The sequence below is a fragment of the Molossus molossus genome, unplaced genomic scaffold (genome assembly GCF_014108415.1).
Source record: "Molossus molossus isolate mMolMol1 unplaced genomic scaffold, mMolMol1.p scaffold_m16_p_1, whole genome shotgun sequence".
NCBI classification, from domain to species: domain Eukaryota; kingdom Metazoa; phylum Chordata; class Mammalia; order Chiroptera; family Molossidae; genus Molossus; species Molossus molossus.
Genome location: NW_023425344.1, coordinates 128,408,140 through 128,420,597, shown reverse-complemented (window position 1 = coordinate 128,420,597; position 12,458 = coordinate 128,408,140). Strand labels below are relative to the sequence as shown.

General features: G+C 37.9%; 1 protein-coding gene across 4 annotated transcripts in view; it reads right to left on the bottom strand.

Moving 5' to 3' along the window:
- Positions 1-6,108: 6,108 nt before the first annotated feature.
- Positions 6,109-12,458, bottom strand: part of NRP1 (neuropilin 1) — a 156,687-nt gene continuing 150,337 nt past the window's right edge. For 2 of the 4 annotated variants that reach the window (XM_036247219.1, XM_036247234.1), the window contains exon 17: positions 6,623-8,919. In XM_036247219.1, coding sequence (XP_036103112.1) covers positions 8,630-8,919 — 290 coding nt within the window. In that variant the 3' untranslated portion in view covers positions 6,623-8,629. Of the gene's footprint in view, positions 8,920-12,458 lie in introns of all 4 variants that reach the window. The other 2 variants (XM_036247242.1, XM_036247225.1) reach the window with 2 other exon arrangements.

Below are 12,458 nucleotides of genomic sequence, written 5' to 3'. Positions count from 1 at the left end.
TGTGCTCTGAAACGGGGTGACTAATATTTGACTCTTCCCACTATATATGACCTATCGTGAGCAAATCAGAAAGGAGGCAAGGTCATCTTGGTTGGTGTGCAGTCTGTATTAGAATATCTGGGCTCAGTTCTGTCTTGTAGGATTTTGTTAATTATTCTCAATCAGACAGTTAATCAGGTATTAGATGTGATACTGCCTTAGCTACGAAGGCCAAAGTGGTAGTGATGTAAATAGCACAGAAATTTACATTCTCTTATGTAATTATTTGAATGTAAGCATTCAAGGTTGTGGCATAAACATGGTATCAGCTTTATAGTGTTGGGGATTCTGAATCTTTCTGTCTGGTTGTTTGTCAAGCCTTCTAAGCATTACAATGACACTGAGCTCTTACAGGCACATTCACATCCAGTCAGTGTGAAGAGAAAAGGAGGAAGAAAAGGGCATCATCTCTTAAAAAAAAAAAGGAACCCAAGGTTGCAAGCATCACTTCTCCCATATGATTGCTAGAACACAGTCATGTGTTCATGCTTAGCAGCAAGGTGGGCTGAGAAATATAATGGGTGTTTTTCTGGGTTGTCATGTGCAGGCTCTTTTACTCATTTTTTATCTTTCTACATTTCCTCAACTTTTCCATTCTTCTATCATATTTGTTTTTCTAGATGAACATAATAATTTTAAAGGTATCATTTTTTTAACTTTTAAAAAATATATGTTTTTATTGACTTTTGAGAGAGAGAGGAAGGGAGAGAGAGCTAGAAACATCAATGGGACATACAACTATCAGCTGCCTCTTGCACACCCCCTTTTGGGGATTGAGCCCATGATCTAGGCAAGTGTCCTGATCTAGAATCAAACCGGAACCTCTCAGTCCATGAGATGATGTTCAATCCACCGAGTCACAATGGCCAGGCTAAAAGTATCACCTTTATATGTAAAATAAAATTTTAGGAGAAGGGAAAATACTGGTTTATGATTAATCTTTGTTTTTAAATCAGCAGCAGGGCCAATGCTAGGTTTTTGGGGATGTTTCAGTAATCCCCAAACTGTACCACTCTGCTTTGCTAGCTTATTTTGTGGGTGGCTTAGTTAGGTTCTCAAAATTTATCTCTAAGCTTGGCATCCCACAAAGCTAGGCTTATATGTCATATTCTACCAGGTATCTAAAAAATTCATCTTCTCACAGTTGCTGGGAGATGGTGGAGGAATTCTCTCTTAATGAATCCAACATGGTGAGGATGTTGCTATTGAGCAGAGATAAGAAAAAAAATTCCATAACAAACAGAATATGAAAGAAATCTCTTTTCAGAAAAATTTTTATATGCTAACCTCTAAATTCTTGCTCCAGAAGAAGAATCTCCTGGTAAGTTCAACCCATCCCTAACTTTGTCTCCATAATTTCCCATTTCCACTGTGGTTCCCTTATTCTGGATGCTCATCGTGGCTTTTTCAAGCCACAAATATTTTTTTAGTACCAACCATGTGCTAGGATATGATGTGCTGCAGATCCTGCAGTGAACTAAACAGACAAAAATCACCATTCTCATAAAAGTTGCATGCTATTGTAGATGGACAACAAAATCAATAAGTGAAATATATGCTATAATAAAGATGATAAATTCTATGGAAAGAAATAAGAGTGAATATGGGAACTGTGGATAGGGATGGGGATTTGGGTAATGTTTGCCTTCCTTTCTTATGTTTTGGCCACATATGAATACAAACGCTTCTGTTGTCTCCCTCTTGGATAGCTGAGATGCATGGGGACTTTAAAAAGTACTAAACAGTACTAAAATGACTAGTGATGAAATATTAAGGGAAATTCAAATAGAAATACACAGAACATATGAGAACTATAAAGGTTTGCTCCCGAGACTCATAGAACCTGCCCCCCTTTCAGATACTGCCTCCTAAAATCTTTTTTCTCTGGATGCAAAGGGCTGAAATAATTCCATAGCCTCTTAGCCCAGTTTCCTCATTCCTCTCCTGACCTGCCTCCACATGGAGGATGCCCCCTCTTAATTTGACATGCAAGAGTCTCATTCTACTGACTGTTCCCCGTAAGTTATTTTTCCCCCTAAGTTATAATTAATTTCCAGTCTGAGAGACATCTCACTTCCCTTCGTGGCAGGCACAGTGAATAATGATCTCATCTACCTTCTGCAGCAAGAGTGTGGCTTTGCCCTTGCAAGCTGTGGCAGAGACACCCACTGCTTATTGAATATACATGTGCTCCCCACTTTTCTCAAAGCCTTTAAAATTTGGTAGGGTCATGTGTCAATCCCAGGCTGCAGCATCAAGAGACTGATCTTTGCTCAGAGACTAGAAGCTACACATTCTGGTTGATATTACAGCAAGAGGCAAACAGCCTTGATCCTCCACTAACTGCTTGGAATAGAGCTGTCTGGCAAAGTTATTGAACTCACAGTCAAGCTTGGGTAAGTTAAACATAAAATTTTATGTGTCGTTAAGCCACTCATACTTGGGAGTTAGTTTCTCACCACAGCATATACTAGCCTAAATTAACTAATACCTGCTCTAAGAGTAAAGGGAGATAGTAGTACCACACATTCCAAAACATTCTTTTAACAGTAGACATTTGGTAACAAGAGACTTTCCTTTGCACTGAGGAGACAGTGCAGAGTAGCATTTAGGATGTGTTAGACAGATCTGGATTTGAATCTTGGAAATTCCACTTAGTAACTAGTTGTGTGAGATTAGTTTTATTTCTCTGCCTATCTGAACCTCAGTTTTTGTAACCTCAAATTATAAGGTTGTTTTAAGGGTTAATTGAAGCATCTAATAAGTATGGTACACAGTAAACATTCAGAAATTCAATAAGGAGTTAAGAAGTTTATGTAAAATATATTTGATAATGTGCTCTCTGATTGGTTGAAGCACACATATCTGATGCCATAACTCTGTGCCTAGGGAACAGAGAAAAGACGGAACTGGAGCCACTCCCAGGACCTCTACATCCACCCAAACTTAATAATAAACAGCAAATGACAGAAAGACTCTTTATTCTTACAACTAATAGGACTTTAGGTGACCTAAATATATATAAAATTAATCATTGACCCAAGAAAATTTATTTTTAAGACTCCAAAAAAGAATGTCTTTTTAGATGGAAGGCTTAAATCACAGCATAAGTGTACGAGATCTGACTAAAATAATTGAGCCTGCTTTAAATTTATTATATATTCAAAGTCAAGAAGCAATTTCACCATTATTGAAAAATTTCAGAAGCTGGCAAAATTAGATAAATGATAGCTCTAATAAACAATAGAATGGTTTCCCAACAGGATTACATCAAGGTCATTAACATTGCCAGCACCACATCTCTGCAAGATAATAATGGATCTTTGAAGAGGGTTCAGAATTAGCTTCTGTCAAAATGATGGAGTGGGAAGATGTCCAAGTCTCTGAAAGGGGTATCACAAGGGACCAGGACTTGGCAAGTCATCCTATTCAAGCCTTACAAGGGCAAGACTCAGTTGCACCATCACTTCCAGAGCAAGTGATGGTTTCCAATTCTATTAACCGGGCAGTGATAAAATTACGTATTTGCTATGAATGTTACACATTTATTAAACTCCTACATCATAAGAGGTACCATGCTATTCAGATGTGGAGACAGACGATCTTTCTGTATAGAAAAACCCTCTTAGGAGTCCTCTTTGACAACAAAACTCTATTATCTGACAGTGTCTCACTTACTTATAACAAAGATCCTAAGGAACAAAATTAGAAATCATTCAAGAAAGAGTAAATAAGGTTTGTGTAGTTTTACCATCAGGATTTTAACTTCTTCACAAAGTGGCCCTTACCTTCTTCCCCTGATAACTCTGTGATATGTAACAGAGTATTTGCTGTGCTTCTGTAGCCCTTAGACATTTTTATCCAGCAGTATATTTCATCAGCTCTCTTCCTTCTCAGAAAAGTCCAGGTTTAGGTCCCTCACAAGTGATCAGACGGAATGACCACAAAGTGCTTCTGAGTGGAGGATTTCTAATTTACTAATTTTACTCTGTTTTTCAGGCTGCACTGTGCTCAGACTCTCCTGAAAACTACTTTGTGAAACCTGCAGGGATGTTTTCCAGCAAGGCAAACTCTCGAACAGCTGGTTCAATGTAATTGCAGACAATGTAGGTGCTTCTCAAACCTGAAAGGATGGGAATACAGGTCATTTGGGTGTATTGCTAAAATGACTCAACAGGTCTGGGGTGTGGCCTGAGACTGCATTTCTAACAGGCATCCAGGTGCTGCTGCTGCTGCTGGTTCTTGAGTAACAAGGCCCTATGTGAGTGTCTCTTAAGACAATGCAGGGCTGTGGGGTGATAGAAGTATTAGAGGGGGCATGAGACCAGGTACATCCTGAACTCTTCACTCAACCTCTCTACACTTTGGATTGCTCATTGATAAAGTGGGATTAATTACATTTACCTCACAGAGCTGCTGTGAAAATAGCTAATGCTCTCAAATTACATAGGTTAGCTGTCATTACCATAGAAGAGTTTCATGGATTGGGACTTACTCTAAAGTCATGGGATCCGTTCATAGGAGCTTTACTGCTGACAAACAAGTGCCATGTGTGGGATAACGTTCTCATCTGTATCATTTTCTAATGTTTCTTTGTCATATTAAAAATAAAAGTCAGTTATCCTCCTGGTCTCACATGCTTCTAGGTGCTCAGTTCTACTCAATTTGAGGCTCTCTTCACTCAGGATTCTCAACCTCCAAGTTAAAAAGCTATTTCAGTTTAGGAAAATAGAGCTAATTCTTGGCAGAACTGCTTTTTAATGCAATACAACAGCTATAATTACCATTTGGAAGCAGAAACATTATAAACTGTTACAAAATCCATTTGATTTGCAAAAAGATATAGTGCAATTCAGCCCAAGTGACGATTAATAAATTAGCAGGGAATACAGGTGATGGAACAATAAATTATTTACATGTTTTAAGTTAAATGTTTCAATCCTCATGACATATTTAATTCCTGACTTTGGGAAGTATTGTACAGTGATTTAGCTGATTAAACCCACTAAGAAGAGCCTAGCTTAGCCACTAACTTGGGATAAGAAAGAGGTGAAAAGCACTTGTATTTCAGGTCTTCTCAAACAGTGAAACAGATATAATATTGATCCATGACCCTAAGCACTTTTCAAAAAGTATGTCTGGATTAATTTGATTAACTCCTTGCAAGTCATCATGTTTTCTGGAGAAACATCCACACGTGTAAATACAAGTTAAGTTCAGTAAAGTAATCACTTGTTCTATCTATATCTCTGACTCTTTTCTGTAAGCAGAGAAATTTAAAAATTCACTCAGTAGGAAAAATGCCTTATTCTTGTTAAATCTTGGAAGGCACAAAAGGTATAAATGTTCAGAGAAAAGCAGAAATGTTGGTTCACTGCAAATTGCTGTGCAGAGCAGCCCTCATGGAGTTCCTGTGCTTTCAAAAGTAAGGTTTCCTACAATCAGAGGAAGATAAATAAAGAATTATTTGTCTGTGAATAATGAGGATTAGGGTAGGCCAATATTGTGTAACAAGCTTTCTACAGGGTCCTACTCAGCATGCTTTAGCTCAATACTTGTATTATACGTTTTTATTGTCGCTATTATTATTATTACTATTATTTTGGCCCAAGATAGAATATAATTTTTCCTAAGAATTACCAAATAGCCAGTGGTATTGCCATGCTCAACTTTACCCTATATCTAAATTTAGCATGGGTCATGCATAAAGATGATCAGATTTATTACTTGTTTTCTACAAGAGCAACACTTACCAACAGGTATTTGTGAATTTTCATTAAAAAAAAAAAAAAAAAACTTTACCAAAAGAAAAATAGAACATTTGACACAAGATTTGGGGTTGAAATTTTTCTACTTTATAAGACTAAATTCTCTATTCATTATCTTAACAAGTGTCCAGTTTGGGTTGGTATTCTGCCTTCAGGAAATCTCTTCTTAATCTTTTCTCCCTATTAGGATATTATTTTTAAAAGATAACTTAAAAAACCTTGAAAGTTATTTGATGCTAGAATAATACCAATTTCTTTAACAATAACAAAGCTAATATAATAATAAAAGCCATCAGGTTTCGGATATTTTATGAAAATGTTTAATTCAGCTGTTTCTTTGGAATGTAGTAGTCATAGTTTGAAATTTAAGTTACAGTTCAGTTCTATGCAGTTTTTATGCTACTCAGTGTCTGAGAATACAAATGTCATTTAAAGTTAAGGCTTCGCTGTTCATTTTGAAACAGCAATTTACAAGTGTCATACTGTCATAGAAAATAAAAATTTCTGTAAAAAAAAGTTGCACAAAATTTTATGATGGTAAAAAACATGAAGCAATAATATACCAGTAAAATGAAAACATTTTACTACAGAAAGTTTTATAGATTTCAATAAAGAAAAAATATGTTATTTTACACCTTTAAAAATTACGAAACAATCTAGAACAATATAAACTGAAGATTTTGTAACACTGCCTTTACAAATTAATAACTTTATAAACATATAATTTTTAAATATATTTATCAGTGCAAGATACTTTAAAATTTAAAGTTTCAGTATCATTTTTCCTTGGCTGAGAACAACTTTAAGTTCATTGCTTTAAAAAAAAAAATCAAGTTTTAGTGCTTTCATCCTGTTATGATTATAACAACTGAATGAATGCCTCTGGGGCCAAAAATCTATTCATCTTTCATAGTGATCGATATTTTCCTGGAAACAAAGGCATTCTCAATCCAATTAAACCAAGATGAATGGACCATCTCTTCCATGATGCAAATATGACTCCCACAAATACTTCTGAGTGAGACCTACAGCACTGCAGAAAGGGAGGGAGATATAAAAGTTCTCATGTACAACATGCCATGACACAGTGAAAACAACCAAAGCTTCTTTGGATCAACTCACATGCTGCCTAATAAGATATTTAACTTTTTGAGCTCTTGGAGGCTTAGGTTTTACCAGTCCCAAGGCAGGCTTTTTCTTTGTGAGCAATTGAAAGTTTCTAGAAGCATTCATTCAAGTCTCTGTTTTCTCCGAGTTGCTGCTGAATGGATTTTTAAAAATATTTGTTTTGACTTGACTAGTTTTTATCCCCCCTCATATCTGAAAATACTTCACCACCAGGCACCAGGGTTTCTAGCCACTTTCTTAAATCAACTGTTCGTTCTTCCACTTCTCTTTTCTTACCCAATACCAAAACAAGAACGTTCTCATTGATCATGTTTGCATATATGAATGTAAAAATCTTATGTTTTTGGATATTTGGAGAATTTTGCCCAGTCCTTCCTTTCGGTCTCACTTGAAAGCCAATTAGTATTATTTCTTCTCTCAACTTATCATTATTTCTATTAAATGCATACATCTCTATCAAATATTATTTTGATTGGAATAGACAGACAAATGGCTTAAGGAAAAAAGATACTGTCACTTTAACCAGTTAACAAGGAAACCAAAGTTAGACTTTGGAGGGCAGAGTTAGGAATTTCCCTTATTCATTTATGTTTAAACATAAAGTCTAGCCATAAAATTCTTTGCCATTACCAGTAGGTTAAAGCTGCAAGTTTCTTTTCTGGACAATGGCAAATGCTTAAATTGTAAGAGAGGAAAAAGACAGAGAGATAGAAGAGAAAGAGTTTATATTTGAAAATACATTCCATATGAAAGAACGATAGGAGAGAATATTGCAGCTTTATACAAAAGGATCAAGAGACACGAAATTGAACTACGGAAAAAGCAGAACAATTAAGCCACGTTGCCAAGTCTTCCCAGCCCTTGCCTTCCTGGGGGCAGATGTCTCACACTAAAGTATACCTCTTTTTTACTCATTGGGCCACCAGGGTTTGATTTGAGTTGGGCTTTCACCAGTGAGGAACAGAGCAGGTCATTAATGAACACAATACAAACAAAAAGGCACTTGAGAGGACATGGACTAGCCAGTGCCGAGGGTTTTCCGTTGCGGTTGCCGGCAGTGTCTGGCGATGGCAGTTTTCTGTATGGAGTTCACAAGCACGAGGTTTAGTACAACACTGGAAAACATCAAGAAAATTTGATGGTATTGCTTCGTAAACAGAGCTGACATACTATACTGTACTGAAGCTACAGTACTTAAAAATAAAACACCCTAATCCCTCTTTGCCTATGCACAATGTGGGCAATTATGCACAGGTACAGCTTCAAGAGTCCACTGAAATGCGATTATTCTAATGTACTGTGGGCATGGGCTACAGGTAGCATGTCCATGAAAAGGGCCCCAGAGAATACACTAGGTGCCAGCATCTTGGATTTTGCACAGTTTCCAAAAAGTATCCATAAAAAGGAGAGGAGAGAGGGGGAGTCAAAATGAATCATTAGAGTCAATCATACTTGGTCTCAACACCAGCATTTGATTATTCAAATTAAACCAACAAAAAAAAGCTGACTGTACATGATTCCGATTGTTAATACAGCTAACTTGTTCATGTCTGTGGGCCATACTCATTGAAGCTCCTGAGAAAAGCCTGGCTCAGCGTCATCAACGCATTTCCCAGCCTGTACAGTGAAAAATCAACACTCAAGTTATGTCCTTCCACCTCAATTCTCCGACTCGTCTTTTTATCTGTCTGCCTTCATGCCTCTGAATAAGTACTCTGTGTGTTCAGTTTGTCTTTTTTCAACTTCACACCATCCACAAGTTCAAAGTTGTAGTTCTCCAGGGCAGATAAGTTTCTTTCTGATATCCCACTGTGCCAACAAGCACAGTACAGCACGACGCCACAGACAGCACCCAGGAGGACACCCAGGGCACTCATGGCTATGATGGTGATGAGGATGGGGTCCAAGGTCTTCAGCACATTGCCTGGCTTCCTAGAGATATTCTCATCACCTTCTCCTATGCTCTCGTATCCTGAGGTGCTCCCTGGGGAGAAAAACAAAATTGGGTCCATAAGCACTGCTAACATATCAGATGGAAGTAGACAGAAAAATGGAGAAAAGGAAAGAAAAAGGAGAAAAGTCCCATGGTTGTTTTGTCTGTCCTCTCCCCAGAGCCTTCGGGAGACTTCTGAAGTGGAGTTTGACTCCCTCGGTGCTGGGAACCAGCCAGGTTTATGTTAGACTCATTGCTGGAAGTGGAGATGTGGAAGGTAAGGGTACTGGGGAGCTGCGACTCTGACCACCAGACTAGCACATGGAAAACAACCAATTCTTGGTAAACAGTGCAGTTTATGTTCTGATCTAATTGAGATTCCATGTAAACCACTATCTGTGCTAGGCTATAAGCTGTATTTTTAGTTCTTGGCCATATGTAGTCACTAAGCTTTGCAAAATGCTTAGTCAGACATTTGTCTAGCGGAGGATTTAACCTTTCCCTTTGCATTCACCTGATCCCCACCCAGGCACAAGGAAACCTTCCAAGCTGCGCTTTCTTGGGGTGCCATATCCAGTGCCCAGAATGATTTAAATATGTCTTTGTTCTCCCACATGTAAAATCTTCAAGTTAGGCAGGTTTCTCCCAAGTCTACAGTGGTTTCCCTCAAGAAAAAGATCTTTCAGAACAAGGGAATAATTGCTGCTGACATTTAAAAGGGGCCATGGCTCCAATCTAGAGACCATGTCTGTGCTGTGCTAAATAGAATACATTTAATAATCAGCATCTTTGTATCCCTGGCAGGTTCACTGGAGCAATGCTTTCTTCAAAGTGGAACATGAGAGATGATGAACATGGGAGATTTGAGCCTAATTACCTAGTACTAGAAACAAGACTAAAATGTTAATACCTAATGTACAGGGTGTTTACTTAGTGGTGTTCTGATCAACAGAGATTCCAATCGAAGAAAACTAAAAATGTGAGATGCAAGTCTCTAAACAGGGGCAAACAACCCATGGGGGCATATTAATATTCTCTCTCTAGGTAAAACATTGTTTTGAAACAACCTTTAGTAAAGTTTACATCTTAGCTAAGCTAAATGAGCCACATTTCTCTGTGAAGTCCAAGTCTGGCTATGGTGGGACCACATTGCTAACAGCAATGAATGCTAATGCTAACGGGCAAGGCTGGGACAGGTGTCCAATGACTCACAGCTGCTGGCCAGAAGGTGTGCAAACTTCTGGAAATAAAATAATACCAGGCAAGGCCTAACTCTGATCAAATGTCTTGAATTGGATCAGCAAGCAGTGTTCAAAGAAAACACATTTTCAAGTTAATCTGGCTCAAGCCAGAGGATACCACCTAAGTAGCTTTGCTACTTAAGGCAAGTCACTGCCTTGAATTTTAGTCTCCTACTCTGAAAAATGGGGATAAATATACCTCAGAGAGCAGTTGTGATGAGTAAAGAGATAACCTATATAACAAGTAAAGTGCTCATTTTTTAATTGGGTTCTTTGTCTTCCTTTTGTTGAGCTGTATGAGCACTCTATATATATTGAAAATTAACCCCTATCTGATGTATCATTGACAATTATGCTCTCCCACAGAGTGGGTTGCCTTTCCATTTTGGTGGTTGTTTCTTTTGCTGTGCAGAAGCTTTTGAGTTTGATGTAGTCGCATGTGTTCATTTTTTCCTTTGTTTCTGTTGCCTTAGGTGATGTATCAGTGAATTCTGCTGTGTATGATGTCTGATATTTTGTTGCCTACATTTTCTTCTAGGATTTTTATGCATTCATGAATCACATTTAAGTCTTTTATCTATTTTGAGTTTATTCTTTTTTTTTTTTTAATTTTATTTTTTTTGTTACAGATGTTTTCCTTTTTACCCCATTGACACCATCCTCCCCATTTTCCCCACCCCATACCCGGCTTTGTTGTCCATGTCCATTGGTTATGCGTACATGCATATAAGTTCTGAGGTTTATCTCTTCCCTCCCCCCATGACCCCCTCTTCTGAGGGTTGTCAGTGTGTACCCTACTTCCACATCTCTGGGTCTATACTATTCCTCAAACTGTTATGTTTATTATATTCCACAAATAAGTGAGATCATGTGATATTTGTCTTTTTCTGCTTGGCTTGTTTCACTTAGGATAATAGTTTGCGGGTCCCTCCATGTCGTCTCAAAAGATAAGAGATCTTTCTTTCTTACAGCTGCATAGTACTCCATTGTGTATATGTACCGCAGCTTTTTGATCCATTCGTCTACTGATGGACATTTGGGCTGTTTCCAGATCTTAGCTATTGTAAATAGTGCTGCTACAAACATGGGGATACATATATTCTTTCTGATTGGTGTTTCAGGCTTCTTAGGGTATATTCCTAGAAGTGGGATCACTGGGTCAAATGGCAGTTCAATTTTTCTCTCCAAATAAGACATACAAATGGCTAAGAGACATATGAAGAAATGCTCAACATCACCAATCATCAGAGAGATGCAAATTAAAACAACAATGAGGTATCACCTCACACCTGTCAGAATGGCCGCCATCAACAAATCATCAAACAACAAGTGTTGGCGAGCGTGTGGAGAAAAGGGGACTCTAGTACACTGCTGGCGGGAATGCAGACTGGTGCAGCCACTATGGAAAACACTATGGCGTTACCTCAAAAAATTAAAAATTGAACTTCCATTTGACCCAGTGATCCCACTTCTAGGAATATACTTTAAGAAGCCGGAAACATCAGAAAGAATATATGTACCCCCTTGTTTGTAGCAGCACTATTTACAATAGCTAATATCTGGAAACAGCCCAAATGTCCATCAGTAAACGAAACCTGCCTAACTTGAAGATCAAAAAGCTGTGGTACATATACACAATGGAGTACTATGCAGCTGTAAAAAAAAAAGATCTCTTATCCTTTGAGACGACATGGAGGGACCTGGAAACTATTATCCTAAGTGAAATAAGCCAAGCAGAGAAAGACAAATATTACATGATCTCACTTATTTGTAAAATATAATGAAGATAACAGTCTGAAGAACAGGGTAGTCCCAGAGTCATGGAAGTAGGGTACACAGACCATCCCCAGTGGAGTGGGTAGGAGGAAAGAGATAAACCACAGAATTTATATGCATATATGCATGAACAATGGACATGGACAACAAATGTGGGGACAGGGTGGGGAGGGAAGGGGAGGGGGAATCAGTGGGGTAAAAAGGAGAAACATCTGCAACAAAAATAATAAATTAATTAATTTTTAAAAAATTTAAAGGAAAACAATAAGTAAAATGCTTGGGACATATTAGCTCTTCAATAAATCCTTATCATTATCATCACAAAACTAGGATTCTAGTAGATGAGGATGTGAACATATGAACCATACGCAACAGATTGTCACAGACACTTGGTTCTAGTCCCTTAATGAACATATTTAGATATCAACCAGGCCCAATTATTTGGGTTGGTTTCAAATTACAGTATGGAAATCACTGTAGGGCTTGGGTATGTCACAGGCTTCACTCATTTTCTGTTTCTATTGTTATCACATGAGACTGGTTCACTGATTATCCTCTCAGTTCTCTTCCAGC